At 43.0% G+C, this 26,690-nt stretch overlaps 1 protein-coding gene across 3 annotated transcripts in view; it reads right to left on the bottom strand.

Annotated features, from left to right (window-relative positions):
* Positions 1–26,690, bottom strand: part of HNF4G (hepatocyte nuclear factor 4 gamma) — a 102,389-nt gene that overhangs the window by 50,970 nt on the left and 24,729 nt on the right. Inside the window, exon 1 of one of the 3 annotated variants that reach the window (XM_075828199.1) lies at positions 17,110–17,195. The exons of 1 other annotated variant lie outside the window; for it this stretch is intronic. In XM_075828199.1, the coding sequence (XP_075684314.1) occupies positions 17,110–17,158 (49 nt within the window). In that variant the 5' untranslated portion in view covers positions 17,159–17,195. Of the gene's footprint in view, positions 1–13,769; positions 13,853–17,109; positions 17,196–26,690 lie in introns of those variants that run through there. One more of the 3 variants, XM_075828200.1, reaches the window with a different exon arrangement.

The raw sequence follows: 26,690 nt of genomic DNA on the forward strand, positions 1-26,690 counted from the left end.
TGCAGGGTGTGTCCGGTGAAACAGATTAATATACCTGGTTATTGACCAGGATAAGCTGGGGATGGATATGTGGCCCTATAAGATGCAGGAAGTGAGGGTGCGCCAGCCCTATAGTCAGACCCAGAAGATGCCCCAGAAGAAGCAGATACAGCGAAAACCTGGGTGCCTTGGCGTGCCTTGATTTTATATGCTATTTTGAAAAGTTCTGTTTGTGAGTAGCAATAAACATGTCTTTGATCACAATTTGATCACAATTTACTGGCAGTACTACTCTGTGTCATCTTTTTCGAAAATCAGAAAGAGCCATGGACAGCCGTAGGACTACCGAGCACAGCCAGCACGGACACCTGCACAGCGATAGCCCAGGCTCATTTTGAAGATCGGAAAGAGCCCAGGATGGCCATAGTTCTACTGAGCCCAGCCAGCCCGGACATCTGCTGCACCAGTTTTATTGTGCTGTTACTATTCCTCGAAGCGTTTTAAAGGAGGATACCCCCAGGATCACTGGACTGAATTTGTGGAATCATTTGGGTCATCTGAGCGGCTAAGTATTCTTTTATTTTTCCATAGTCATACCCAACAACACAAACAAGAACACGTGCACGGCAGTGTAGAGATCCAGGAACCGAACAACATTTATCAAAGGAAACCTGGCTGTTGTGCTTGCTGGCAGCGTTAGTGCGCCAATGAGCACAGAGTGCTAGCGTTACAGTACCCCCCTAATGCCCCCTCTTCTCAGGTCTGTGGTGGAGAAGGGCTAGAGCAATGACATCTTCATAATCAGAGTCTTCCCAATCAACTTCTTCAGAGTCAAGAATGACCTCAGAGTCATCAGAACCAATATCTTCCCCATCTAAAATGTCCTCAAACTCAACTTCAAATCCCAAGGAAGCAGGAAAGACTTGAGGAGTAGGTTTGCGTATCTCTCGGACATCTCTCTTCATGAGAACAGTGCTACTGGGGGAGGGAGGAAGATCAGGAACAGGCAAAAGAAACAGAGAACCAGCAGGCTCGGATCCAGCAGAATTATTTTTGCTATCGGGAATACAGGCTGACAACATCAAAAACCTCTTTGGACAGCTTTTTGGGCACCGGGTAAAAGGTTTCATCTGGAGGTGTGTCCTTAACCAGAGGGGTGCCACAGCATCAACATGAGAGGAAACAGTGAAGTGTTGAGACTTGAGCAACAAATCAGCAGACTTGGCAGACTTTGGATTCGTTCACATCTGCATCAGGACTCCGTTCATGAGTTCCGTCTGAGCTTTCCTTTAATGAAACCCATGAACGGAATCCAAACAGAAACCATTTGTTTCCGTTTGCATCACCATTATTTTCAATGGTGACAGATCCGGTGCAAATAGTTTCCAGTTGTCACTATTTTGTAAGGGTTCCGTCATTTTGACGGAATCAATACCGTAGTCGACTGCGCTATTCATTCCGTCAAAATGATGGAACTCTTACACAACGATGACAAACGGAAACCATTTGCACCAGATCTGTCACCATTGATTTCAATATGGTTTCCGTTTGTTTCAGTCCGGAATCCGTTCATGGGTTCCCCTGATGGAAAGTTCAGATGGAACCCATGAACGGAGTCCTGACGCAGATGTGAACGAAGCCTTGGGGGTAGACTGGTCAGTTTCTGTGGAACAGAAGACAGGGATGCTGAATGAACTTTGGTGAGACATCTAAATAGACAGCAAGGTCCCCACTGGAGAATTTGTCCTGAGTCCCAATCGATAAGTGGGACGTGTATGCAAAGCCAGGGTAACCCCTAGAGCAGAGGACAGACAGAATCAGGCAGGACATACAGGGAGATTTTCTCTGAATGCAAAGCCGAAGACATGGAGTTCCAGGGGTGCTGTGACAAATTGAACTGGTTCAGGGAGATGTCGTCCATTGATAGAGGCCACCAGCACAGGTGTCTGCAAACGCACAGTAGGTATCTGGTGATGAGCAACTATAGCCTGGTGTATGAACTGGAGTCCGGGAAAGCCTTTACAGGAACATGGGTTTTTCCAGAAAATAAGGAACTTTCGAGAGGGATCTTCTCCTCCTAGAATTAAGACTCCCACAGATCAAAGCTGCTAGGGACATGTGGAGAGCATAGTGTTCCTTGCCCCCACAGTAGAGACACAGGATGTTGTTGCATCTACACTGGCGTTCCACAGGAGGGAGTTTCAGACAATCAACCTGCATGGATTCCTCATGGACTTCAGGAAACAAGACCAGAAAATAGTCTTGAAATAAGGATGCCACACATGGTACTCTTCCTTTATAGGTGGTCTCTTTGAGACATTCCCTGAAGCGTTGGTCAATAAGGGTAGCCAGGGTAATGAGGGAATCCAGGGTAACAGGGATCTCTCTGTATGCAAGTTTGTCTTTGATTTGACCAGGCAGACCCTCCCAGAAAGCAGTTACATGGTCTAAAAGGGGGCGATTGACTATCTGTATTATCTCCCTTTTCTCCTTTCCCAGTCCGTTACCTCTGTTTCCTATATAGTCCGCTTACTTTGTATTGTTCACAATGTGCACACACTCCAGTCCTTCACACACCACAGGAGTAACATACAACCCTCGCAGATACTTAAATATATAAAAATACTTTACTCATAACATAGACGTGACAAACCAATATACACTACATCAAGATACAATACATTACATAGACAACACAACCACACACAGCTGCCTCTGTTCCTACCTTCCCTGGACACTTTGCACATGTGACTAGTAATGTGTATATATATATAATATAAATCCAGGTCCCAACCTTATACGGTCTCCTGGTACTAGAACCATAACCAAAGCCACATACAGCGCCTGACCATTAGTACATGTACATATAGAGATTCATGCTTAAAGAGCATATATATATCTACTCATCTATAATCCAAATAAGATTCCTAGAATATTTCTATGTAAATATATAAAATCTGCTGTAATATAATTATACTTATATACATACACAGAAAGCACACATATAATATAACTTAGATTGCTCCTGATGTTAAGTGCTGATCGTCCAGGGCTGGCAGGAAAGAGCCAGCACCAAGAGCTTCCCATGACCTATATGTTCCTATCCCTGGGTTGAACCCACCCATTCCATTGACTCCGCCTTATGACCACCCATACACCTTCCAATGTGCATCTGTACAGTATAGGTAAATCTATTCCCAGTATACTCAGCTGTCTCTACATCCAGTTTACAATGGCTCCTTCCTGTACTGAGGTCCATTGTAATGCTAATAAGGCAGTAGATAAGAATCTATGACCAAATGGCTTCTGAGCATACTGCCACCTCAAAGGGTGAACACCACTGAATAATATCAGTATATACTATATCTATTTACCAGGTATATTTTATGTGGTCATAAGACAGAGTTTCTGGATGGGAACAATATTCTCCTGTAACACATGGGCTGGATAACTCTTGGTTGTTCCGATATTACTCAGGCAGGGTATGTCTAGTGAAGCAGACTAATATGCCTGGTGATTTACAGGAAAAGGCTGGGGATGGATTTGGGTGTGCACGCTGGCCCTATAAGATACAGGAAGTGAGCGCGCGCCCAGCCTATAGTCAGAACCAGCAACACAAGGCACGGCAGTGTGGAGATCTAGGAACCAAACAATGTGTATCGAATATAACCCGGCTGTTGTCCTTGCTAGAAACGTTAGTACGCCAATGAGCGCACAGTGCCAGCCTTACTGGTAGTTACACCCATGGCTGTGTATGTAAGTGGCATGTTGTGGTCATCCTAGGTAAAGTAATTTTGTAATTACTGTGTGGAAAATAAACAGTACTCTGTTAGGCCCAGTTCACATTTGTAACGTACACTTAGTGTGTATGCCGGAAAAAGCTAATAGAGTCCTTAGGGCTACATTAGTAGGTCCTATTGGTCTGGCATACATTGGTATAATGCAAAAATAGGTATGGACTTCAGTAGTAAACTACACTGTTTCATACAACTCTATACAGTAAAAAACAAACAAAAAAAAAAACTATACTATGCAGTAAACAGGTTTTTTTTTTTTTTTTTTGTTACAATGGGAGCCTATGCCTATTCAGGGGATATGCCACAGTCTTCTGTCAGAGGCATGCATAGAGGTATCCTCCAGATGCATACTGCTGATGTAGGCTGTAAAGGTGATGTTAACATAGCCTTATTAAGTCAACTACAACTCCAAGTGTTTGTGTGCTGCAGCTGTGGGCATCAATTGCGTGTTTGGGTCTTTCTGGGGAAATTATTTTTAAATTCCTGTGTGGGTAAAAAAAAATTGAGCTCTGTTCTCTATAGAAATACAAGAAAAAATAATTTATGTACACGGTGTAACTATGCTGTGGGCATTGGCATCCCAATTTAGTTCTCTCAATGAACAACTAAACAAGAATCAGAAAGATTCCAAAATTTAGACTCCAAAAGACTACAGCTGCCAGGCATTTTCTTAGGGCTTATTCAGACGAACATATAATACGTCCGTGCAACGCGCGTGATTTTCACACACCTCGCACGGACCTATGTTAGTCAATGGGGCCGTTCAGACAGTCCGTGATTTTCACGCAGTGTGTGTCCGCTGGAAGCTGGCATTACATAAATATTTTAAGACCAAGATCAATGATGGACACCCAATGGATTCCAACGAACGTAGGACTCTACAAGCCCTTGAGGCCCTTTCTGAGGAAAATGAATATAGAATCAGTTCAGCTACTGGTCCTTTCTCTTCCTTACGTCCCAGATTAAGGATGACCCCTCCCTTTGCACAATATGCACACATTGACATTTTTGTCAAATTAGTAAGTTCTGAATTGGGGAAACTAAAGGCTACAAAACATGGGACCAATAACAACCTTAATAAAATGGAACAGAATGCATTAGATACATTATGTAACAACAACGAAATTATCATAAAATCCTCAGATAAGGGTGGTAACATCGTGATCATGGATCGTTCATATTATACATCCATGGTATATAAATTACTAGATGATAGATCCACATATACCATCTTAGAGAAGAACCCTACTAATCTTTTTACATCTGAATTACGCTCTTTATTGGATGATGCAAAATCCAGGGAACTCATTACTTTGGACGAATTCAAGTTTCTGTACAATCCCACCCCTACCATCTCAACTTTTTATGCACTCCCGAAGATTCATAAAAATACTAGACCAGTGCCTGGGAGACCCATAGTTTCTGGAAACGATAATCTTACACAGGGCATCAGTACATACGTCGATTAAATGTTGGCACCTTTTGTCAAGGCCCTACCTTCCTTCTTGAGGGACACAAAGGACACCCTCACCAGAATCCAGGGGATCAATGTCACTGACACGACTTTAGTCGCCACTGTTGATGTAGAATCACTTTACACTAATATTAAGCACGATTTGGGTTTGAAAGCTGTACAATATTTTTTGAACACTAAAGGGATACAATTTCAGGCACATAACACTTTGATACTCTCTCTTCTCAAATTTCTACTCACTCATAATTATTTCTTATTTGATGGCAAATTTTACCATCAGGTTAAAGGCACTGCTATGGGCACAGTTTGTGCACCCACCTATGCAAATTTATTTTTGGGGTGGTGGGAAGACACTTTAATTTTTAATGAGGACTTACTTTTTTTCACTTGTCACATACTATTCTGGGGGAGGTATATCGATGATATACTTATTTTCTGGGATGGTGACACTACACTTTTTCTTGATTTCATGGATTTACTCAATCACAATGACATCGGCATGAAATTCACTCACCACATTAATAAAAACACTATTGATTTTCTTGATCTTCAGATTTCTCTGGATTCTGGTGGTGGTGTCCACACAAACATCTTTAGAAAAGAGACCGCTACCAATGGTTTTCTACATTATGGTAGCTTCCATCCACCATCTCTCAAGAAGGGAATACCAATCGGACAATACCTTAGGGCCAGAAGGAACTGCTCTGAGGAAAACACTTTTAAGTTGGAGTGTGATGCCCTTTTTCATAAATTTTTGGCAAGAGGTTACCCTAAGAAAACCCTACATCGAGCTTATGCAAGAGCTAGAGCTACCCCAAGAGAAGAACTACTCTATGGAAAGAAAACTAATATAGTGGAAAAACATGACAACTCCACCATTGGATGTATAGGAAACTTCGATGTTTGTTCCTCTCAGATCTCCAAAATCCTAACAAAGCACTGGGCAATTCTACAGTCGGATCCAGATTTAACAGATGTCATCTCAAATACTCCAAATATCACCTATCGACGTGGTAGGAACCTTCGTGAATTCCTTACACGGAGTCACTATTCGAGACCCATTGTCCCTCGTGATACGTGGCTGTCGTCTCCTACTGTAGGTTCCTTTCCTTGTGGTAAATGTTCCTTCTGTACATATATGCCCAAGACTAAGCATTTCACTAACATCCTAGACGGTCATAACTTTACCATCAGACATTTCATTAACTGTCAGAGCAGTGGCGTTGTTTATGCCGCCAGATGCCCTTGCCCCAAATTATATGTTGGCAAGACCATCCAACAACTCAGGAGAAGGATCTCGAGACATGTCAGTTCTATAAACATGAAAGAGGACACTTCCCTCTCTAGACATGTGAGATCCTTCCATGAGGGCGATCCTAAGGTCCTCCAATTTTGGGGCATCACCCAGGTAAAATTGGGTCCTAGGGCTGGCAACCTAGACAGGAGGCTTTTACAGGAAGAAGCCCGTTGGATATACAGGCTGAACTCCCTCAGCCCCAATGGTCTAAATTAAGGTTTTACCTTTATGGCCTTCTTATAGAAATATACCTATTTGCAGAGATATACTTTTGCAGCATGATATCACTGTCAGATTGACAGTTTACAATACACTGACTCTGAATTATAACAAATTGCTGATGTATGACTATTTATATTTTACAGTGTTTATGAAACATCTATATTGTCACCGTTCTGATATCACTAATATGACAGACAACCTAAGTTTTTATTCCTGCTCTCTCCGTACCCCTGCCCGCTATGTCTACTGACATATGTGCTCTGTCTATGCCCATTGATAACTCCCATGTGGTGGTGAATGGCTGCATTTACGTCCTCCTTTCATTGATGCTATGCCCTCTTGTTTATAACCCCACTGTTATCCAATTCCATTGATTGCTTTGCCCCGTCATAATACAGTCCCTTACTCTCTTCTTTACTTATGATAGGAATGGAAGATCTCGGCAGTGTCACTATCATCCGCCTTGATTACTACACGCATGCGCGTTATACATGCGTTGATTGGACTTTTACTCACGGCATCTCATTGGTTGTTCATGGTGTCATTCACCTGACATGCAGGGCACCCGCGATATGACAATCATTCATTTGGAATGATACACGCGTGCGCGCGACGCACATGTTGACTGGACGTTGGTCCAGCATCTGATTGGTTACTGACCATGTCATTCATGCAGCTTGGAGGCTCGTCGTATGGGACTGTGTGATTGGCTATGGATGGAGATGATGCTATTGCACGTAATGAGCACTAGTCTATATAAAGAGCAGGAAGTCAAACGCGCGCTCATTAGCCCCGAATTATCCCCTGAGGACGCTGCTTGTGCAGCGAAACATGTCGGGGGGGCTATCGCCATTTTAATATTCACCGACGGTCCAGTGATCCCCTCTACTAGTGTGGGACTGTATTCTTGTTACGGCAGTCTGCAGCTGCCGAATCAGTTTCTCACACAGTGCACAGCGATGTGCTGCATACATTTGTTCTATCCTTTGTGATACACATTGGCTGTCCTTTGAAAACAATTTTAACTCTTGCTTGTTTGTTGTTTGTCTTCAATTGATACATTAATAAAAGTTACATTTTAACCGATACAATTCCTATGGTGGTTGGGAAATTGGGACTCTGTGCCTAGGCACTTTATTTTTCATTGTCCGCTGCGTAAAACTCACGACATGTCCTATATTTGTGTGTTTTTCATGCATCACGCACCCATTCAAGTCAATGGGTGCGTGAAAATCACTTGCAGTACACGGAAGCACTTCCGTGTGACGCGCATGATTCGCGCAACAGCAGTAAAAACTATGAATGAAAACCGAAAAGCACCACTTGCTTTTCTGTTTACAAACATACAAACAGAGTGTCATAATGATGGCGGCTGCGCGAAAATCACGCAGCCATGCATCATATGCTGATGACACACGGAGCCATTTGATTCTGCAGCAGCATCGGCGTTTGCAGGTAAGTCGATGTAGCTACTTACCTACAAACGCTGATGCTGCTGCAGAATCAACTGTAGCCTCTGGTGCCGATGTGTCCTCGCTCGTCCGACACGATGCAGGACCTGGGGCAGGAAGTGAGTGACGTCACAGCGTGATCTCTCGAGAACACGCTGTGTGTCTGTGCACTGCCAGAAGCTGGGTGTTAACGAAGAGAAGTGGATGATGCTGATTCGTCAGCATCATACACTCCCATTCACAACGCCCAGCTAGTAAAAGAAGTAAAAACGCCCCGATGTACGCACACAATACACGCCCAGTTGTACTTTTACTTTAAACACGCCCAGTTGTACTTTAGAAAGCCTCATTTGCATAAATATAAAAATGGTCATAACTTGGCCAAAAAATGCTCGTTTAAAAAAAAAAAATCGTTACTCTTAGGGTATGTTCACACGTAGTCAACCAAAACGTCTGAAAATCCAGAGCTGTTTTCAAGGGAAAACAGACCCTGCTTTTCAGACGTTTTTTTTACCAACTCGCATTTTTCGCGCCGTTTTCGCGGCGTTTTTTACGTCCGTTTTTGGAGCTGTTTTCATTGGAGTCTATGAGAAAACAGCTCCAAAAACGTCCAAAGAAGTGTCCTGCACTTCTTTTGACGAGGCTGTATTTTTACGCGTCGTCGTTTGACAGCTGTCAAACGACGATGCGTAAATAACAGGTCGTCTGCACAGTACGTCGGCAAACCCATTCAAATGAATGGGCAGATGTTTGCCGACGTATTGGAGCCGTATTTTCAGACGTAAAACGAGGCATAATATGCCTCGTATACGTCTGAAATTTGGCCGTGTGAACATACCCTAATGTACAATGCAGCGCCGATCTGCAGCAATAGGAGATAGGGGTTGCAAAATCTGGTGACAGAGCCTCTTTAAAGAGGCTCTGTCACCAGATTATAAGTGCCCTACCTCCTACATAATCTGATTGGCACTGTAATGTAGAGAACAGCAGTGGTTTTTATTTTGAAACAAGTTATGAGCAATTTTTGATGTATGCTAAGTAGTTTCTTAATGACCAACTGGGCGTGTTTTTACTTTTTACCAAGTGGGTGTTGTACAGAGGAGTGTATGACGCTGACCAATCAGTGACCAATCAGTGTCATACACTTCTCATTGTTCCAGCCCAGCTTCTTTCACTGCACAATCACACTGTAACAATGGACTGGAACAATGAGAAGTGTATGACACTGATTGGTCAGCGTCATACACTCCTCTGTACAACGCCCACTTGGTAAAAAGTAAAAACACACCCAGTTGGTCATTAAGAAACTAATTAGCATAAATCTAAAATTGCTCATAACTTGCTAAAAAATGTTCGTTTTTCAAAATAAAAACCACTGCTGTTATCTACATTACAGCGCCGATCAGATTATGTAGAAGATAGGGTACTTACATTTTTTTATTAATCTTTATTTCACATTTATTACTTATTTTATTAGTCCCACTAGGGGACTTTACTGTGCGATCTTCAGATCGCTGCTATAATGCTTTGGTATACTTCGTATACCAGAGCATTATTGCCTGTCAGTGTAAATCTGACAGGCAATCTATTAGGACGTGCCTCCTGCGCGTCCTAATAGGCATATGTCCAGCAGACCTGGGGGCTTTTATCAAGCCCCCGGCTGCCATGACACCCCATCGGAGACCCGCGATTGCATTTGCGGGCCGCCGATGGCTGACAGAGGGAGCTCACTCCCTCTGTAAACAAGTTAAATGCCGCGGTCGCTATTGACGGCGGCATTTAACATGTTAAACGGCCGCGATCTAAGTAAACTTCGATTGCGGGTGTTGGAGCAGGAGCCCAGCTGTCACCAGACAGCAGAGCCCCGGCTCCAGCCTGCATGGGACACCCGTGCGGGACTTAGACTGGGCCAACGTGAAAAGGCATCAGCCTAGCCTAAGGCCCCTTAGTGATCAACGTGAAAAGGTGTACTGGTGGTCACTAAGGGGTTAAACGTTGCTTTAAGTGACCTGAAAACATTGAATATAAAAAAAATAAAATTATTATGTTCAAAGGTGTACATAGCCTTTAAGGCAATATAGTCCTACCAAAAGAAAATGAAAAAAAACCTAAATTAATGTGGCATCTAAAGCGTTAGACGATATTGCAGGGTCCTGCTGGTTGTTATGGCAGCCCGGTGGCCTAATGAAGGCCCCCAGGTCTGCCATATTTGTACTGCCTACAGTAGGGCCTAATAGAAGCCTGTCAGAAACATGATATACTGCAATACATTAGTATTGCAGCATATACTGCAAGCAATCCAACGATTGCTAGTTCAAGTTTTCTGGGGGGACTAGTAAAAAAATCTGTGAAATAAAGTTTTTTTTAATGTACAATAAAAAATTAAAAGGTTAAAAAAACACTATTTTTCCCATTTTCTCCCTAAAGCAACGTAAAAAAGAGAAATAATAAACACAATTGGTATTGCTGCGTCCATAAAAGTCTAAACTGTTAGGGTATGTTCACACGCAGTGAGCAAAAATGTCTGAAAATACGGAGCTGTTTTCATTCGAAAACAGCTCCTGATTTTCAGTGGTTTTTTTAACAACTTGCGTTTTTTGCGCCTTTTTTTACGGCCGTTTTTGGAGCGGTTTTTCAATAGAATCCATGAAAAACGCCTCCAAAAACATCCCAAGAAGTGTCCTGCACTTCTTTTTATGAGCAGTCATGTTACACGCCATATTTTGACAGCGACGTGTAAAATAAAGGCTCGTCGGAACAGAACACCGTAATTCCCATTGAAAGCAATGGACAGATGATTGTAGGCGTATTAGGGGCGTTTTTTCAGGCGTAATTCCAAGCGTAAAATGCCCGAATTATGCCTGAAAACGCTGCTTGTGAACATACCCTCACAATATAACATTATTTAACATGCACAGGGAAATCCGTAAAAACTAAAAAAGTAAAAAGCTAGAATCACTGTCTTTTGGTCACCTCACCTCCCACAAAAAATGGGATAAAAAGTGATAAAAAAAATAAATAAGCCCTCATACCACTCAATCAACGGAAAAATAAAAAACTCAGAATTTGGCGGCACAAAATAAATAAAAATTTTTACACTTAGTTTTTGCTTTGTAAAAGCAGTAAAATATTCAAAAAACGATATAAAACAATGGAGGAATCGCAGTTTGGTGTTTTTTCCACCCCACAAAGACATTTTTTCCCGTTTCCTAGGATAGTATATGGCACATTACATAATACCATGAAAAAGTACAACTCGTCACGCAAAAATCAAGCCCTCATAGGGCTATATAGACGGAAAAAAAAAAATTTGTGACTCTTGGAAGGTGGGGAGGAAAAAATTAAAATGAAAATCAAAGAAAACGTGTGCGTCACAAAGGGGCTAAAATTGCACCATTTTGGTGTACATACATATAATGCTTTGATTAACTTTTATAAAAGAAAATTTGGGGGTGGAATGGAAAAGGAACAGTAAGTCCACCATTGTTTATTGAAACTTGCTTTTGCGCTGTTCACCATGCGCTATAAATAACATGACCACTTTAGTATGCGGGTCGATATAATTATGGCGATACCATATTTATAATTTTAAAAAAATTGTTTTCTTTTAGAAAATCTTCTCTTTTGCCACATTCCAAGAGGAATAACACTTTATTTTCTCATTAATGTAGCTTTATGAGGGATTGTATTTTGTGGACAAGCTGTTTCCATTGATACATATGACTTTTTAATGACTTTTTCTTCCTTTATTTGTGAAGCAAGATAAACTAAAAATAGAAATTCTGCCATTATTGTTTAGGATTATTTTACGGTGTTCGGTACGGTGTAAGGATTTTTGTATGGTGTAGGATAAATAACGTGATAATTATTATTATAGTATGGGTTGTTACGGATTTGGTGGTACCGATTTTGTATAGGTTTTTTAAAAATTAATTTTCCCCTAATAAAGCATTTTGTAAGGGAATAAAGGTTTTGTTGTTTTTGTTGCATTTTGTACTTGGGATTTTACAGTACAGGGCAGGAAAGGCTTAAACTCTGCTGACAATGCCGTTGGAGGCTCCATTTGGGGCTTCTGAAGGCTCTGTAGTCACATTTGATGGAAAGAATAGCACAGCGTGCAGCACTGTCATTGCCCTTAAAACAAGGGACACCACGACAGAATCCTGTCGGACCCTATAATAAGTCAATCGGGGTTCATCTGAGTTGTACAATGGATCAGCACAGCAGTGGGGCTTCCAATCATGTGAACAGATTGGAATTCTCCATACAGTATATTTGTGAGCCTTACAAGCCTTACTTTAAAAGAATGTACATAAAAGATAAACAAAAAAAATGATATTGTATTTAGTTTTTGAGACTTCTGGGTCATCTTAAGAGAAATATATATTTTATTTCAATTTCTTCTGATGCAGAAAAATGATCAGTTTGTGCTAAATGAATGTTTGGACTGTAAATGAGGGGAATTAACCAAAATAAAAAAAGGCTACCATCCGACATCCACCTGCATATGCGTGGGTCGGCAGATGACACTAGGAAATCTTCAAGTTCCACCAGTACTTCTTTTCCCGGCTGTAGCGGAGGGGAAGATGAACTCCGGAACATGGAGCTGAATCATGAATTGCTTTTGCGAGCAGCTACTTTGTTTGTTAATTGTGCTATTTCTGAGGGGCGGGGGAGTGAATGATGAGGATTTTTAAAAAATAAACTTTTTGTTTTGTTTACTTTAAGCTGCAACAATCATTAGTTATAATTGTTTCACAGTTTATGTCACAATCTGAAGAATATGCTGACCACCAGTTTATTTGCTACATTTTCATATTCTCGGTACTGTTGTAGAGCTAATCCTACACCCATTAGTAGGGCCATAAAAGAGCCTAAATTGAACACAAAGCAATAAAGAGATCATATTGCAGCCTGTTTATTTAGACTTGCTTCTTAATGACAGGACCTTTGTACCTCGTATTGCCTGGAACTATCCATTTTTACCTTCCAATATTTCTTTGTTGCAGTGAGAAGCATGCATTTTACTAGTCTAATTTATGTAATCAGCAGCACTATAATCTGTGTTCATCATAATCACATAACCTGCAACTATGAGAGGAGGGCATGTTACTATGCAAACAGTGGGGCAACTTGTGTGCCAAGCCAAAAGATTTGTTTGTTGGCCACATAAAGAGGTATCATTACACATTCTATACACCTATTGTACTGCACTTCACGGCTGGCACATATTATATGTCTGCCCCTGATTTTAACGCATCCTCTCACCTGTGTGCACATACAGAGAGAGTGTGTGTGTGTCTGTGTGTGTGTGTGTGTGTGTGTGTGTGTGTGTGTACGTACGTACGTACGTGTGTGTGTGTGTGTGTGTGTGTGTGTGTGTGTGTGTGTGTGTGTGTGTGTTTGCAGCTTTTATAATGTGCCATGACTAAGGACAGGCGATCTGTCTGCAACACATAGGCTTATTGCTGAGGCAACCAGCCCCACACGTATTGGATTATTATTATTATATGAAATAAAGTTGGAATACCATTTCCTTTTAAACATACCAGTGCTGGATTGCATCCTTTCTACTGTTGTATTACGCCATTCGACGGATCCTGCGCTTCCGTTTTCCTGTTATTCTGTTCCTCTGATGGAACAGAATGACAAAAATTGTAGTGCAGATTTGAGCAGAGCCTTACAAGGTAACATCAAAATGTGGGGAAAAGTTTCTATAGTATCCTTTACACAATTTCCACAAATTATGAGCCCCATATACACTAATATAGAAATAAAAGATCTAAATATGTACAGTATTACCAACAGAAGGAGATCATTAAATGCCTTGACATTTAATTAAACAAGAAAGGGTACAAACGGTGATCTGGAAGAATTCATAGCTGCAATGATAATTTGGCCAATGCATCCATAATTTGAAAAATTATGGTAACAAAAAGATTTTATTCTACTTATTTCTAGTTGCGGATTATTATCACTATGAATGTAGCATCTTACAGCAACTGGAATTTCCCCATGTAGGATAATACCTTTCGGTATTGTTCCCTTCCATAGAATTCTACATGTTGCTATTAAAAATAGACACTCACCTAAAATATCTTCAATGTCTTCTAATCCTCTTTACATGTGTTTAGAATAAAGGGATTGTCTTCCTAAATTAAAACCAAAACTGTCAATCAGCTGATTGCCACGAGTATCGCTTCAGGTATCTCTGCCATTCTGCTTTTATCGTGGGAGGCAGCTGTCACTGTCTAAACATTTCCTCTCTAGGCTGTCCCAAAATCTACAATCTACAATTATCACATATCCACAGAAAAGGTGATAATTATCTGATCGCTGCCACTGGGTCCCTACCGATCGCGAGAACAGGTGTCCCAAACCCCCGTTCCTTTTCACTGCATCCCTCACAGTGAGGAGGATATTGAATGGAGCTGCGGTCAAGCATATGTGCACGTGTGTGTGTGTACGTGTGTGTGTGTGTGTGTGTGTGTGTGTGTGTGTGTGTGTGTGTGTGTGTGTGTGTGTGTGTGTAAAGATGTAGCCATCTTTATCCTGACCTAATACATTAAATACACAGTTCAGGAAACTTTAACTTGACTTTTTCAATGGCTTTTGTTGTGTGATCTCACGCTGCAGCAAGCTATCAGTCAAGATAAACTTGGCTACATCTGTATGTTGAGCTGACATGATCTGTGTCTACTGTACATTGGAGAAATATGGTATTACCTATCAAGGATTCACAGAAGGAGACTACTGGTCAGAAAATAGTAATTTAAGATGTAACTTAAGATAATTTTTGGAGATATTTAAAAAAAAAAAAAATTCCAGGGTGGCAATTGAGATATAGTAGGTCAAACAACACCTTAGTAACCACCCTAACCAGGTGATCACAATATATTTTTATTTGCCTAAATTGTAAAAAACCATATATGGGCCAGAGGACAAAACCACTTAATTTAAGAAGGCCAATTTCCCCAGCTTGAGGGTTGCACTTCAGGACATAGACTGGGAAAAAATTGAAAGCCAAACAGAAACTAAGCGGCTGAGTGCTCACAAGAGAGCTACTGCCTCTTCGTTTCAGTGATTGGTGGGCGTCTCAGTGCTCGGACCCCCACCATTCAAAACTTCTGACGTGTCACTATGACGTGACAGAAGTTTGTTGAACGTTTTTAGTTACCCTTTAAAATTTAATTTGGGCAATTATACTGCAAAATGTATTCCTATAGGGAACAAGGTAAAATTACTAAAACTAAACCCCACGTGGCTTACACCTTCTGTAAAAATGGGCACTTAATGACAAAAAATGGGCATTAAAACAATACTAATCTCAGAGATCAGCGTGCTCCTTTGAAAAATACAAAGAACTTAATAAAATCTGTAAAAAAGTAATAAAATCTGTTAAAATACCAAATGAAAGGCAGGTGGTCAAAGAAAGGAAAGCAAATCCTCAAAAAATTATTTACGTATAAATGCAAAAAACGAAAGGTCAGAGCCTATAGGACCCCTAAATAGTGGTAATAGGGAACTGGTCACAGTGGATCAAAAGATGGCAGAGTTACTAAATTAGTTCTTTAGCTCTGTATATACAACAGAAGAAAGAGCAGCTGATGTAGTGTATTAAACATCAATTAATACAATCGGCTGAACGTACATATGGTCCAAGCTAAGTTAAAGAAAAATAAATGTGAATAAGTCTCTGGGACCAGATGGGTTACACCCAAGAGCTCTTAAAGAACTTAGTTCAGTTATTTCTGTTTCGCTCTTCATAATATTTAGTGATTCTCTAGTGAAGGGTATAGTGCCAAGGGACTGGCACAGGTCAAATGTGGTGGTCATTTTCTAGATCTTCCCCAAGTAATTATAGCCCAGTAAGCTTAACATCAATTGTGGGAAAAACATTTGAGGGGCTCTCAAAGTACTATAAATAGGAGTATGTTACAGAAAATAGTATTACAAGTGATAGCGTGCACGCTTTTACTAAGGACAGCAGTTGTGAAACGAACCTGATTTGTTTTTATGAAGAGGGGAATAGAAGTCTAGACAGAGGCAGGGTCGGTTTTAAACAAAGTGTATCTCTGGGCAAGGTTAAAAGTGGGACCCCAAATGCCGAATTAGGGCCTGTTCACATCAGCATCGGGGTTCCATTGATGGCTTCCGTCAGACCTTTCCATCAGGGGAGCCCATGAATGCAAACCAAACGAAAACCATAGCTTCTGTTTGCATTACCATTGCTTTCAATGGTAATGTTTCCATTGCAAATGGTTTCCGTTTGTCTACGTTCCATACAGTTTCTGTTTCTTTGGTGGAAATAATAGTGCAGTCGACTGGGCTATTCATTCCAACCAAAAAAACGGAAAGCTTACAGAACGGAGACAAACGGAAACCATTTGCAATGGAAACATTACCATTGAAATAAATGGTAATGCAAACGGAAGCTATGGTTTCCGTTTGGTTTGCGTTCATTGGTTCCCCTGACGAAAAGGTCTGACTAAAGCCATCAATGGAAACCAAACGCTGATGTGAACACACCCTTACTGTATCTAATGCAGTCAATTCAGAAGGCGATGTTCAGAGAACTGCATCACTGATTTCTAGCGCATCCAGGAGTGTTGCAAGACCCAAAGCATATGTCCCCCCTCTCACACAAAAAAATTATCTATATACATATACAGCTATTAAATCATACCAGTATACCAGATGAAATATTACCTGCATACGGTTACTGAATAATGCCGCCACACCATAACCACACAGTAACTGAATAAAAACTGCTATACAAAGACCAATATTACTACCATATAGTGACTATATAGTGGTAGATGCCAGTTATACACAGGAGCTCTGCAGACAATATAAGTGATTACAGCACATTTATATCTAGTGACTCACAGGTCATGTTTTCTTTGATTAGTCGTTCACTTTCCATTTTTCTCTTCATCCGGCCCAGACCACTGCGACGACTTACTCCAGCCACGACTCGTCCCTGCAGAATTTGACAGACATGTTGGTTTCTTGCTTTTCAAGCCCCTTCCACACCTATACCCCATCCTCTAAACAAACTCGTAATCTGCAGTGCCCCAGATGGTAATAATGATCCCTCAGTCTCAGTGCTCAACACAATAAAAGTGCCCCATCAGAAACTGTGCCCCCTTTGTGCCCCTACAGCAGAAATTCCCCCTTTCTCCCCCCTGTAGATAGTGCTACACACCGCCGCCCTGTATGTAGTGCCACATTCCCCCCTTATATATAGTGACACACTTCCCTCCTTAGTAGATAGCGCCACACAGCCCCCTCCCGTCTATATAGTGCCACACAGCACCCCTCCCTTGTATATATAGTGCCACACAGCCTCCCTTGTATAAAGTGCCACACAGCCCCACTTGTATATAGTGCCACACAGTCCCCCCCAGTATAAAGTGCCACACATCCCCCCTTACATCTATATAGTGCCACACAGCCCCCCTCTTTTATATAGTGCCACACAGCACCCCCTTGTATATAGTGCCACACCCCCTTGCATATAGTGCTACACACCCCCTCCCTTGTATATAGAGCCACGCAGCCCCACCTTATATATAGTGCTACACAGCACCCCCATTGAATATAGTGCTACACAGCCCCCCTCCCTCCCTGTATATAGTGCCACAATGCCCTCCCCTTGTATCTAGTGCCACACAGCCCCACCTTGTATAGTGCCACACAGTCCCCCCACCTAGTATATAGTGCTACATAGCAATCCTCCCTGTATATTGCCACACAGCCCCCCTCTCTTGTGGATAGTGCTACACAGCCCCCTTCCCTTGTATATAGTGCTACACTGCCCCCTCCCTTGTATATAGTGCTACACAGCGCCCCCTTGTATATAGTGCCACACAGAACCCCCCTGTATATAATGCCACACAGAAGCCCCCTTGTATATCGTGCCACACAGCGCCCCCCCTTGTATATAGTGCTACACAGCACCCTCCCCCTTGTATATAATGCCACACAGAATCCCATTGTATATAGTGCTACACAGCACCCCCCTCATTGTATATTGTCCTACACAGCGTTCCCCTTGTATATAGTACTACACAGTGACCCCCCTTGTATATAGTGCCACACAGAACCCCCCCGTGTATATAGTACTACACATCGCCCCTATTGTCTGTTACCCAGTGCCCCCCATTGTATATAGTGCCACGCAGAGCCCCCACGTTGTATATAGTGCCACACAGTGCCCCCCATTGTATATAGCGCTACACAGTGCCCCCCTCATATATAGTGCCACAACCCCCCTTGCATATAGTGCCACACATACCCTCCCTTGTATATAGAGCCACACAGCCCCCCTAGTATAAAGTGCCACACAGTCCCCCTTACATCTATATAGTGCCACACAGCCCCCCTCTTTTATATAGTGCCACACAGCCCCCCTCTTTTATAGTGCCACACAGCACCCCCTTGTATATAGTGCCACACCCCCTTGCATATAGTGCTACACACCCCCTCCCTTGTATATAGAGCCACGCAGCCTCACCTTATATATAGTGCTACACAGCACCCCCCTTGAATATAGTGCTACACAGCCCCCCTCCCTCCCTGTATATAGTGCCACAATGCCCTCCACTTGTATCTAGTGCCACACAGCCCCACCTTGTATAGTGCCACACAGTCCCCCCGCCTAGTATATAGTGCTACATAGCAATCCCCCCTGTATATTGCCACACAGCCCCCCTCCCTTGTAGATAGTGCTACACAGCCCCCTTCCCTTGTATATAGTGCTACACTGCCCCCTCCCTTGTATATAGTGCTACACAGCGCCCCCTTGTATATAGTGCCACACAGAACCCCCTGTATATAGTGCCACACAGAACCCCCTGTATATAGTGCCACACAGAACCCCCCTGTATATAATGCCACACAGAAGCCCCCTTGTATATCGTGCCACACAGCGCCCCCCCTTGTATATAGTGCTACACAGCGCCCTCCCCCTTGTATATAATGCCACACAGAACCCCATTGTATATAGTGCTACACAGCACTCCCCCCTCATTGTATATTGTCCTACACAGCATTCCCCTTGTATATAGTACTACACAGTGACCCCCCTTGTATATAGTGCCACACAGAACCCTCCGTGTATATAGTACTACACATCGCCCCTATTATCTGTTACCCAGTGCCCCCCATTGTATATAGTGCCACGCAGAGCCCCCACGTTGTATATAGTGCCACACAGTGCCCCCCATTGTATATAGCGCTACACAGTGCCCCCCTCGTATATAGTGCCATACAGAACCCCCCGTTGTATATATCGTGCCACACAGCGCCCCCCCCCCCTTGTATATAGTGCTACACAGTGCCCTCCTCTTGTATATAATACCACACAGAACCCCATTGTATATAGTGCCACACAGAACCCCCCCTTGTATATAGTGCTACACAGTGCCCCCCATTGTATATAGTGCTACACAGTGTCCCCCCTTGTATCTAGTACTTCACCATGCCCCCCCTTGTATATAGTACCACACAGAACCCCCCTTGTATATAGTGCTACACAGCGCCCCCGTTGTCTATGTTACACAACGACCCCCATTGTATATGGTGGCTTACAAAACCCCCACGTTATATTTAGTGTCACACAGTGCCCCCCATTGTATATAGTGCTACACAGTGCCCCCCTCATATATAGTGTTACACAGCAATCCCCCCTGTATACTGACAGATGGCCACCAAAAAAAAAATGAAAATTTGTACCCGTGACGGACCGAGCGATGAAAAGCCTACCGGTGCGGGACGCATGCGCAGACCAGCGTTATGCAGTGACGTCATCACGCTGGCCTGCGCAGCGATTCTTCACAACGCCTTATAGGCAGCCTATAATATTCATTTGTATCTGCATCCTGAGGATGCAGATACAAGTGAATGTGTCTGTCGCTAGCACCGAGGCCCCCTCCGTGCTAGCGACGCCACCGGACATGAGGGGGCCTGTGCCGCCCGGCCCATAAACGTTATACCAGATATACTAAATAATGCCAGTGCTTAATAAATGTATAAAAGTATTTACTAGAGAGTAGGGCAATGTCGTTCATCAATGATTTTTAGCTTTGGTGACGTTAAAGGGATCTTCCAAACTTTCCAAAATCCAAGAATTAGCTGCATATGGCTAAAAACAACAAACAGGTACATATTCACCTTTCAAAACCTCTTCTCCCAGGCTGGCAGCTCCTTGTTATCCTGCCGGTCTTTGTTCACCGATCTTTATCAACAGCGCCCCCAAGGAACTGACAGTACAGTCTTCTATACCTGTTTTCAGTGTCTCCCTGCGGGCTGCTCATTTGGCCCTGTTCACACAAAGTTCTTTTGCAGGCAGAAAAAATCTGCCCAGAATTCCTTCAGGATTTTGAGCCAGATTTTGAACTGACTGCAAGCATTTTCCATTTTTTTTGGTGCATTTTTCACCCATGGCCATTGAAGCTAATGCAAGGACCTCAAGCAAAGAACGCAGCGAAAAACGCTCAGAAACTAGCGCCACAGGTTTTTTTTCTTTCTCCCATTGATTTCAATGTGAGGTCAGAGGCAAAAACTGTGGCAGGAAAAGACATGCAGCTTTTTTATTTTTTTGCAAGCAGGGGCGTTTCGGACATTTGAACTGTGTGTGTGTGTGTGTGTGTGTGTGTGTGTGTGAACTGACCTGTACACTGAGCATCTTAGTGCATGTTGGAGCATGTAGTCCACACTACTAGCAATGGACTACTGTGCCTACATAGTACTCATTCTAAAATGTTTCTGAATTTCTGGGGAAAAAGTGTGCCACCTGCTGGATGATAATTCACTGGGTTTCCCATAATGAATGAGTACGAAAGCATTCCATTGTTTACAACTTTGCGCATTCTACATATGTATCCAACTATCCTATACTGTATATAACACTACAGTATTTATCCGAGCAAATAGTGCACTCAGTACTATGACTATTTAAAGTTAACAACCCAAAAAATGATGGGCAAAAGAAAATGTCACATATAGCATAGGCTTTTGTAATCAACCAATTTCTTATATTATAATGAAACTATACATGTCTTGGAACTGATGATTTTCAAAACCTAAAATGTGCAATAATTGCAGTGATGTACGAGAGATGATGTGAATGCAATGTTTACTTCCATTGAATAAAAGTCTATCGTGGTCATGCGATGGACACACAAGTGCTCAATACAAGATATAGCTTGACTACCCACTGTCTTTTGACGGCAGGCGGTGTATGTCCTTATCAAAAAATTATGCTCACATGACATCAATAATGGGTCTGGGAACCCAAAAAGAGTTATGTTAAATCAAATGATGGCAGAAACTCCACAATTATGTATAACAAACCAAAGAAAATGTGCATCAAACTACCAGAATATGCACAAAACATAAAATATAGTCTATTCAATAAAAAATATATTAAAATATTACATACAGAGGCCACTAAAGAAAAAAAGTTTCAAAATTAGACAGCAGGTGTAAGGGGAAGGAACTGAGTGGGAATCCTAAATGTCAATCCCAAATAGGCATAGTGAACTAGGATATGACGAGTAACTGATCCCCAACTCACTAAGTAGAGCAATCTCACTTCCACTATAATGTTCATCATAAAATGTAACAAATACTGATGGCATGTGAGCTTCAAAGGAGTATCTAACTCATATTTGAAGCTTAATTGCACCAATTTGCAATTGCAATGTTGTAACGTGTCTTAGGCTTTGTGTTTTTGCAATTGCTCAATGTCCCCCTAGCATCACTCCCTAACTCTCTATGGTTAAGTATATTAAGGGCACCCAATATTCCTCCATGAATCACGCCTCACAGACACTACCACCGAAAGATCTCAAGACCCTGTCTTAGGACCTAAGGGGTGTAGCTAGGAGGGGCAGGCAGGGCATGAGCCCCAGTTGCAACTGGGAGAGATGGTAGGGGGGCGTCGGTATAATTGACTAGTCTTCCTGGAGCGGAATATCCCCTGATGGCGCTATCCATTTATGGATAGTGACGTCAGGGGCTCTTCCTCCAGGAGAGGAATCATACCTCCCGTCCGTCCCAGGCGGCCTGTCCCACAGTCAACTGTATCTGCGTCCTCAGTACGCAGATACAGTTGAACTTAATTCTGAAGCAAGGAACAGTAAGCTCCCTGCTTCAGCATTAGTTTAGAGTGGAGGTGCAGAGGGAGCGCCTCCACTTGCCGAGGATTCCCTGGGCACAGCGCTACTTAGAGCGCTGTGCCCAGGAAGCCTTTGACGTCAATGTCCATATATGGATAGGGACGTCAGTGGCTCCTCTGAAGCGGAATCCCCATCAATATGGCAGGGGATTCCGCTCCAGGAGTAGCCCCTGACGTTACTGTCCATATATGAACAGTGACGTCAGTGGCTCCTCTGAAGGGCAATCCCTGTTGCCGACATGATGGCAGAGGATTCCGCTCCAGGACAGTAACGTCAGGGGCTACTCCTGGACCGGAATCCCCTGCCATAGCGTCGGCAACGGAGATTCCGCTTCAGAGGAGCCACTGATGTAACTACTCCTGGAGCTGAATCCCCTGCCATAGCGTCAGCAACGGGGATTCCGCTTGACAGTGATGTCAGGGGCTCTTCTGAAGCGGAATACCTGTTGCCAACGCTATGGCAGGGGATTCTGCTCCAGGAGTGGCCCCTGACGTTATTGTCCATATATGGACAGTGATGTCATTGTCCATATTATGAACAGTAGCATCTAGGAGCGGAAACCTATGCTCTGGCTGGGGATTCTGCTCCTAGAGGGAGTCCCAATGGCGTTATCTACATGGGGAGGGGGTAGAGCTATCTACAGGGACAGTAGTGCTCTCTTCAAGGGGGTGTTGCACTATCTACATGGGCATTGTGGCACTATATAGGGGCAGTATCTACAGGTGACACTGACACTATATACATGGATAATGTGGGTACAATCTACATGGACATCGTGGCACTTTGTGGGCACTGCCACTAGGGGCATCTAAGGAGGAATTATACTGTAAGTTATGGGGGCATTTTACTGTATGGGGGCATCTAAGGCAGCATTATGCTGTATGGGTCAGCTATAGGGGCATTATGCTGTATGGGAGCAGCTATAGGGGCATTATGCTGTATGGGCGAATTTGATTGGGCATTATACTGCATGGGGGCATCTGTGTGGGTATTATACTGTATGGGGGCATCTGTGTGGGCATTATACTTTATGGAGGCATCTGTGTGGGAATTATACTGTATGGGGCATTTATGGTGGCATTATACTGTATGGTGGCAGCTAGAGCGCATTTTACTGTGTAAGGGAAGATAGAGGGCATTATACTGTGTAGCTATGCGTGCTGCATTGGTTGTGCCTATTTGTGATACTTGAAAGTTAGAAGGTATGGAGGAATCCACGGCCAAAGCGTTGCGTAAGCTCTTCCCGGGGATTCCGCTCCTGGAGAAGCCCCTGACGCCACTATCCATATATGCATAGTGACATCAGACGCTCTTCTAGGGAGACCCAATGGTGCTATGTACAGGCAGGGGGTACTATCTACAGGAGGGTGTGTGTGGCACTATTAACAGGGGGGGGGTTTGCCACTATTTACAGGCGGCTGTGGGGCACTATCTACAAGGGGGATTTGTGTCACTATCTACAAGGGGGGATGTGGCACTATCTACAAGGGGGGATGTGGCACTATCTACAAGGGGGGATGTGGCACTATCTACAAGGGGGGATGTGGCACTATCTACAAGGGGGGATGTGGCACTATCTACAAGGGGGGATGTGGCACTATCTACAAGGGGGGATGTGGCACTATCTACAAGGGGGGATGTATCACTATCTACAGGGGGGATGTGTGGTACTATCTATAGGGGGGCTGTGTGGTACTAGAGGAGGCTGTCACCATATAGTCTCATTAGCCTCAGTTATAAAATCTGTTTTAGTCTGGCACTGACCTCTTTATTTATTTTCTTTTAATTTATTATTATGGTAACTCCCTTATATAACTATATTGCTTGTAAAATGTACAAATGGTTTTATGCTCGAGTTCCATAAAAAGAAAAAGATGAAAAGAAAATTACATCTTATTGATTGGTAGAGAAACCAATCCTGGCAAAGGGGAAAGGAGATGTCGGGAACGAGGTTTGGGGGGGAGTCGCCAAACTGAATCTTTGCCCCGGGTGCTGGAGAATCTAGCTATGCCTCTGCTTAGGTTTCCTCCTTTACTCCTAATTCTCTGTAAGGACCTGACTCTCAAGGGCTTCCGCGCACTACCTATCCCACTGACTACTTCACCAGTCCAGACCCATCCAGTAGTGCACTTACTAGGCAATGTCTCAGGTCTGCAGGGCAACCAGTCCTAACATTAGCTTTCTCAAAGGCCTAATAATACAGGGATCTAGCAGACTTCCCAGAGCAAAGTACTGGGTTAGTCAATAAAATTTCACACACTACAGACTCCGGTAAGCAAATCAGTCCTACTGCTTCCCTCCACGGACTCGGTCACTTTCCAGAAGGTGGCTTCCTTGTCAGCTCCGAATAACATCTCCCAATCTCTAGTACAACTTCCCTACAGCTGCAGCCCCAGTCTTACCCTGCCTCAACACAGAGGGATAGACTCGATTTCGTCTGAGACCAGGTCCCAGTGCCCAGACCAACAGCAACTGGGACTAGAACTTCACACGGTTCACTTGATCTCCCTCTAAATGGCGTCAAACCCCTTCTTTTTATGGGCTTTTTATGGGCTCTGCTTTGCCCCCGCCTGCTACCGCGGTGGCGCAGTGCAACAGCATCATCACACTTTGTCTTCTGCCAGCACCCGGCTCTTCCTGGGCCTAGCCAGTCCTCCATACCTCCCCTGTAAATATCCTCTAGAATACTTTTATTTCTGTGTACAGTGACAGCGACTTGAACAATTCAGCACCACATGGCATAGTGTCCTGCCCTAAATGTACCTGAATAGTTACGGAGAAAAACTTTGCAGTTATCTTAAACTGACAGGCAACCATACAAAAATGATACACGGACAGTCCCTAGGCTGTAAATTATATATTAAGTTAACCCACCTTAGGCTTACATGATCCTTCTTAGGCTCTGTTAGGAGCCCCCATTGCAGATTTTGTCATTTTTGCTGGGCAAAATAGTGGAGTATGCAGCTCTATTTTGTCCAGCAAAATTATGGAAACAATTATGGCAATCCAGCAGGACCCATTAAAGTCAATGGGATCCGTCAGACACTGTTGTATTACGTCATGCGACGGATCCGGCATTTCCGTTTTTCCTGTTATTCTGTTCCTCTGATGGAACAGAATGACAAAAATTGTAGTGCAGATTTGAGCAGAGCCTTACATGGTAACATCAAGATGTGGGGAAACTTTTTAAAGCATCCTTTACACAATTTCAGCGAATAATCAGCCCCACATACACCAATATAAGTATCACATAGAAAAAAAAAGATCTAAATATGTATAGTATTACCAACAGAAGGAGATCATTAAATGCCTTGACATTTAAATAAACAAGAAAGGGTATAAACTGTGATCTAGAATAATTCATAGCTGCAATGATAGTTTGGCTAATGCATCCATAATTTGAAAAATGATGGTAACAAAAAGATTTTATTCTACTTATTTCTAGTTGCGGATTATTATCACTATGAATGTAGCATCTTAAAGCAATTGGCTGGGAATTTCCCCATGTAGGATAATACCTTTTGGCTGCATTTCTGTTCTTTGGTAATGTTGCCTTCCTTAGAATTCTACGTGTTGCTATTAAGAATAGACACAGACATAAAATATTCTTCTAACTCTCTTTACATGTGTTTAGAATAAAGGGATTGTTTCATCAAGACAATCACTTTCTAAGTTAAAACCAAACTGTCGATCAGCTGATCGCCACAAGTCTCACTCCAGGTATCTCTGCCATTCTTCTCTTATCACTGGAGGAATCGGTCACGGTCTCAACATTTGCCCTCGGCAAATGTAGTATTAAAGGGCTTGTCCCAAAATCTACAATTATCACATATCCACAGAAGAGGTGATAATTATCTGATCACTGCCACTAGAACCCTACCGATCGCGAGAACAGGGGTCCCAACCCCCCCCCCCATTCATTTTCACTGCACCCCTCACAGTGAGGAGGAGCTTGATGGGAGTGGAGATCAAGCATATGTCGACTGCTCTATTTAATATCCATGGCACTGACGGAAACAGCCAAGCACTTTATTTAGCTGTTTCCATCATTCCCATAGACTTTGAATGGAGTGACAGCGTGTATGTTCGCCCGCCGCACATTCAAAGTCCTTCTCACTGCAGTAGAACACTTGAGCGGTGAAGAGGAACGGGAATGTTCGGGACTCCTATTCTCGCAAAGGGTGGAGGTCGCAGCAGTAGGGCCCTCAGCGATCAGACAATTATCACCTATCCTGTGGATAGGTAAAAATTTTAAATTCTGAGTCAACTCCTTTAAAAGGTTGT

This window comes from Rhinoderma darwinii, chromosome 5 (assembly GCF_050947455.1).
Source record: "Rhinoderma darwinii isolate aRhiDar2 chromosome 5, aRhiDar2.hap1, whole genome shotgun sequence".
NCBI classification, from domain to species: Eukaryota; Metazoa; Chordata; class Amphibia; order Anura; family Rhinodermatidae; genus Rhinoderma; species Rhinoderma darwinii.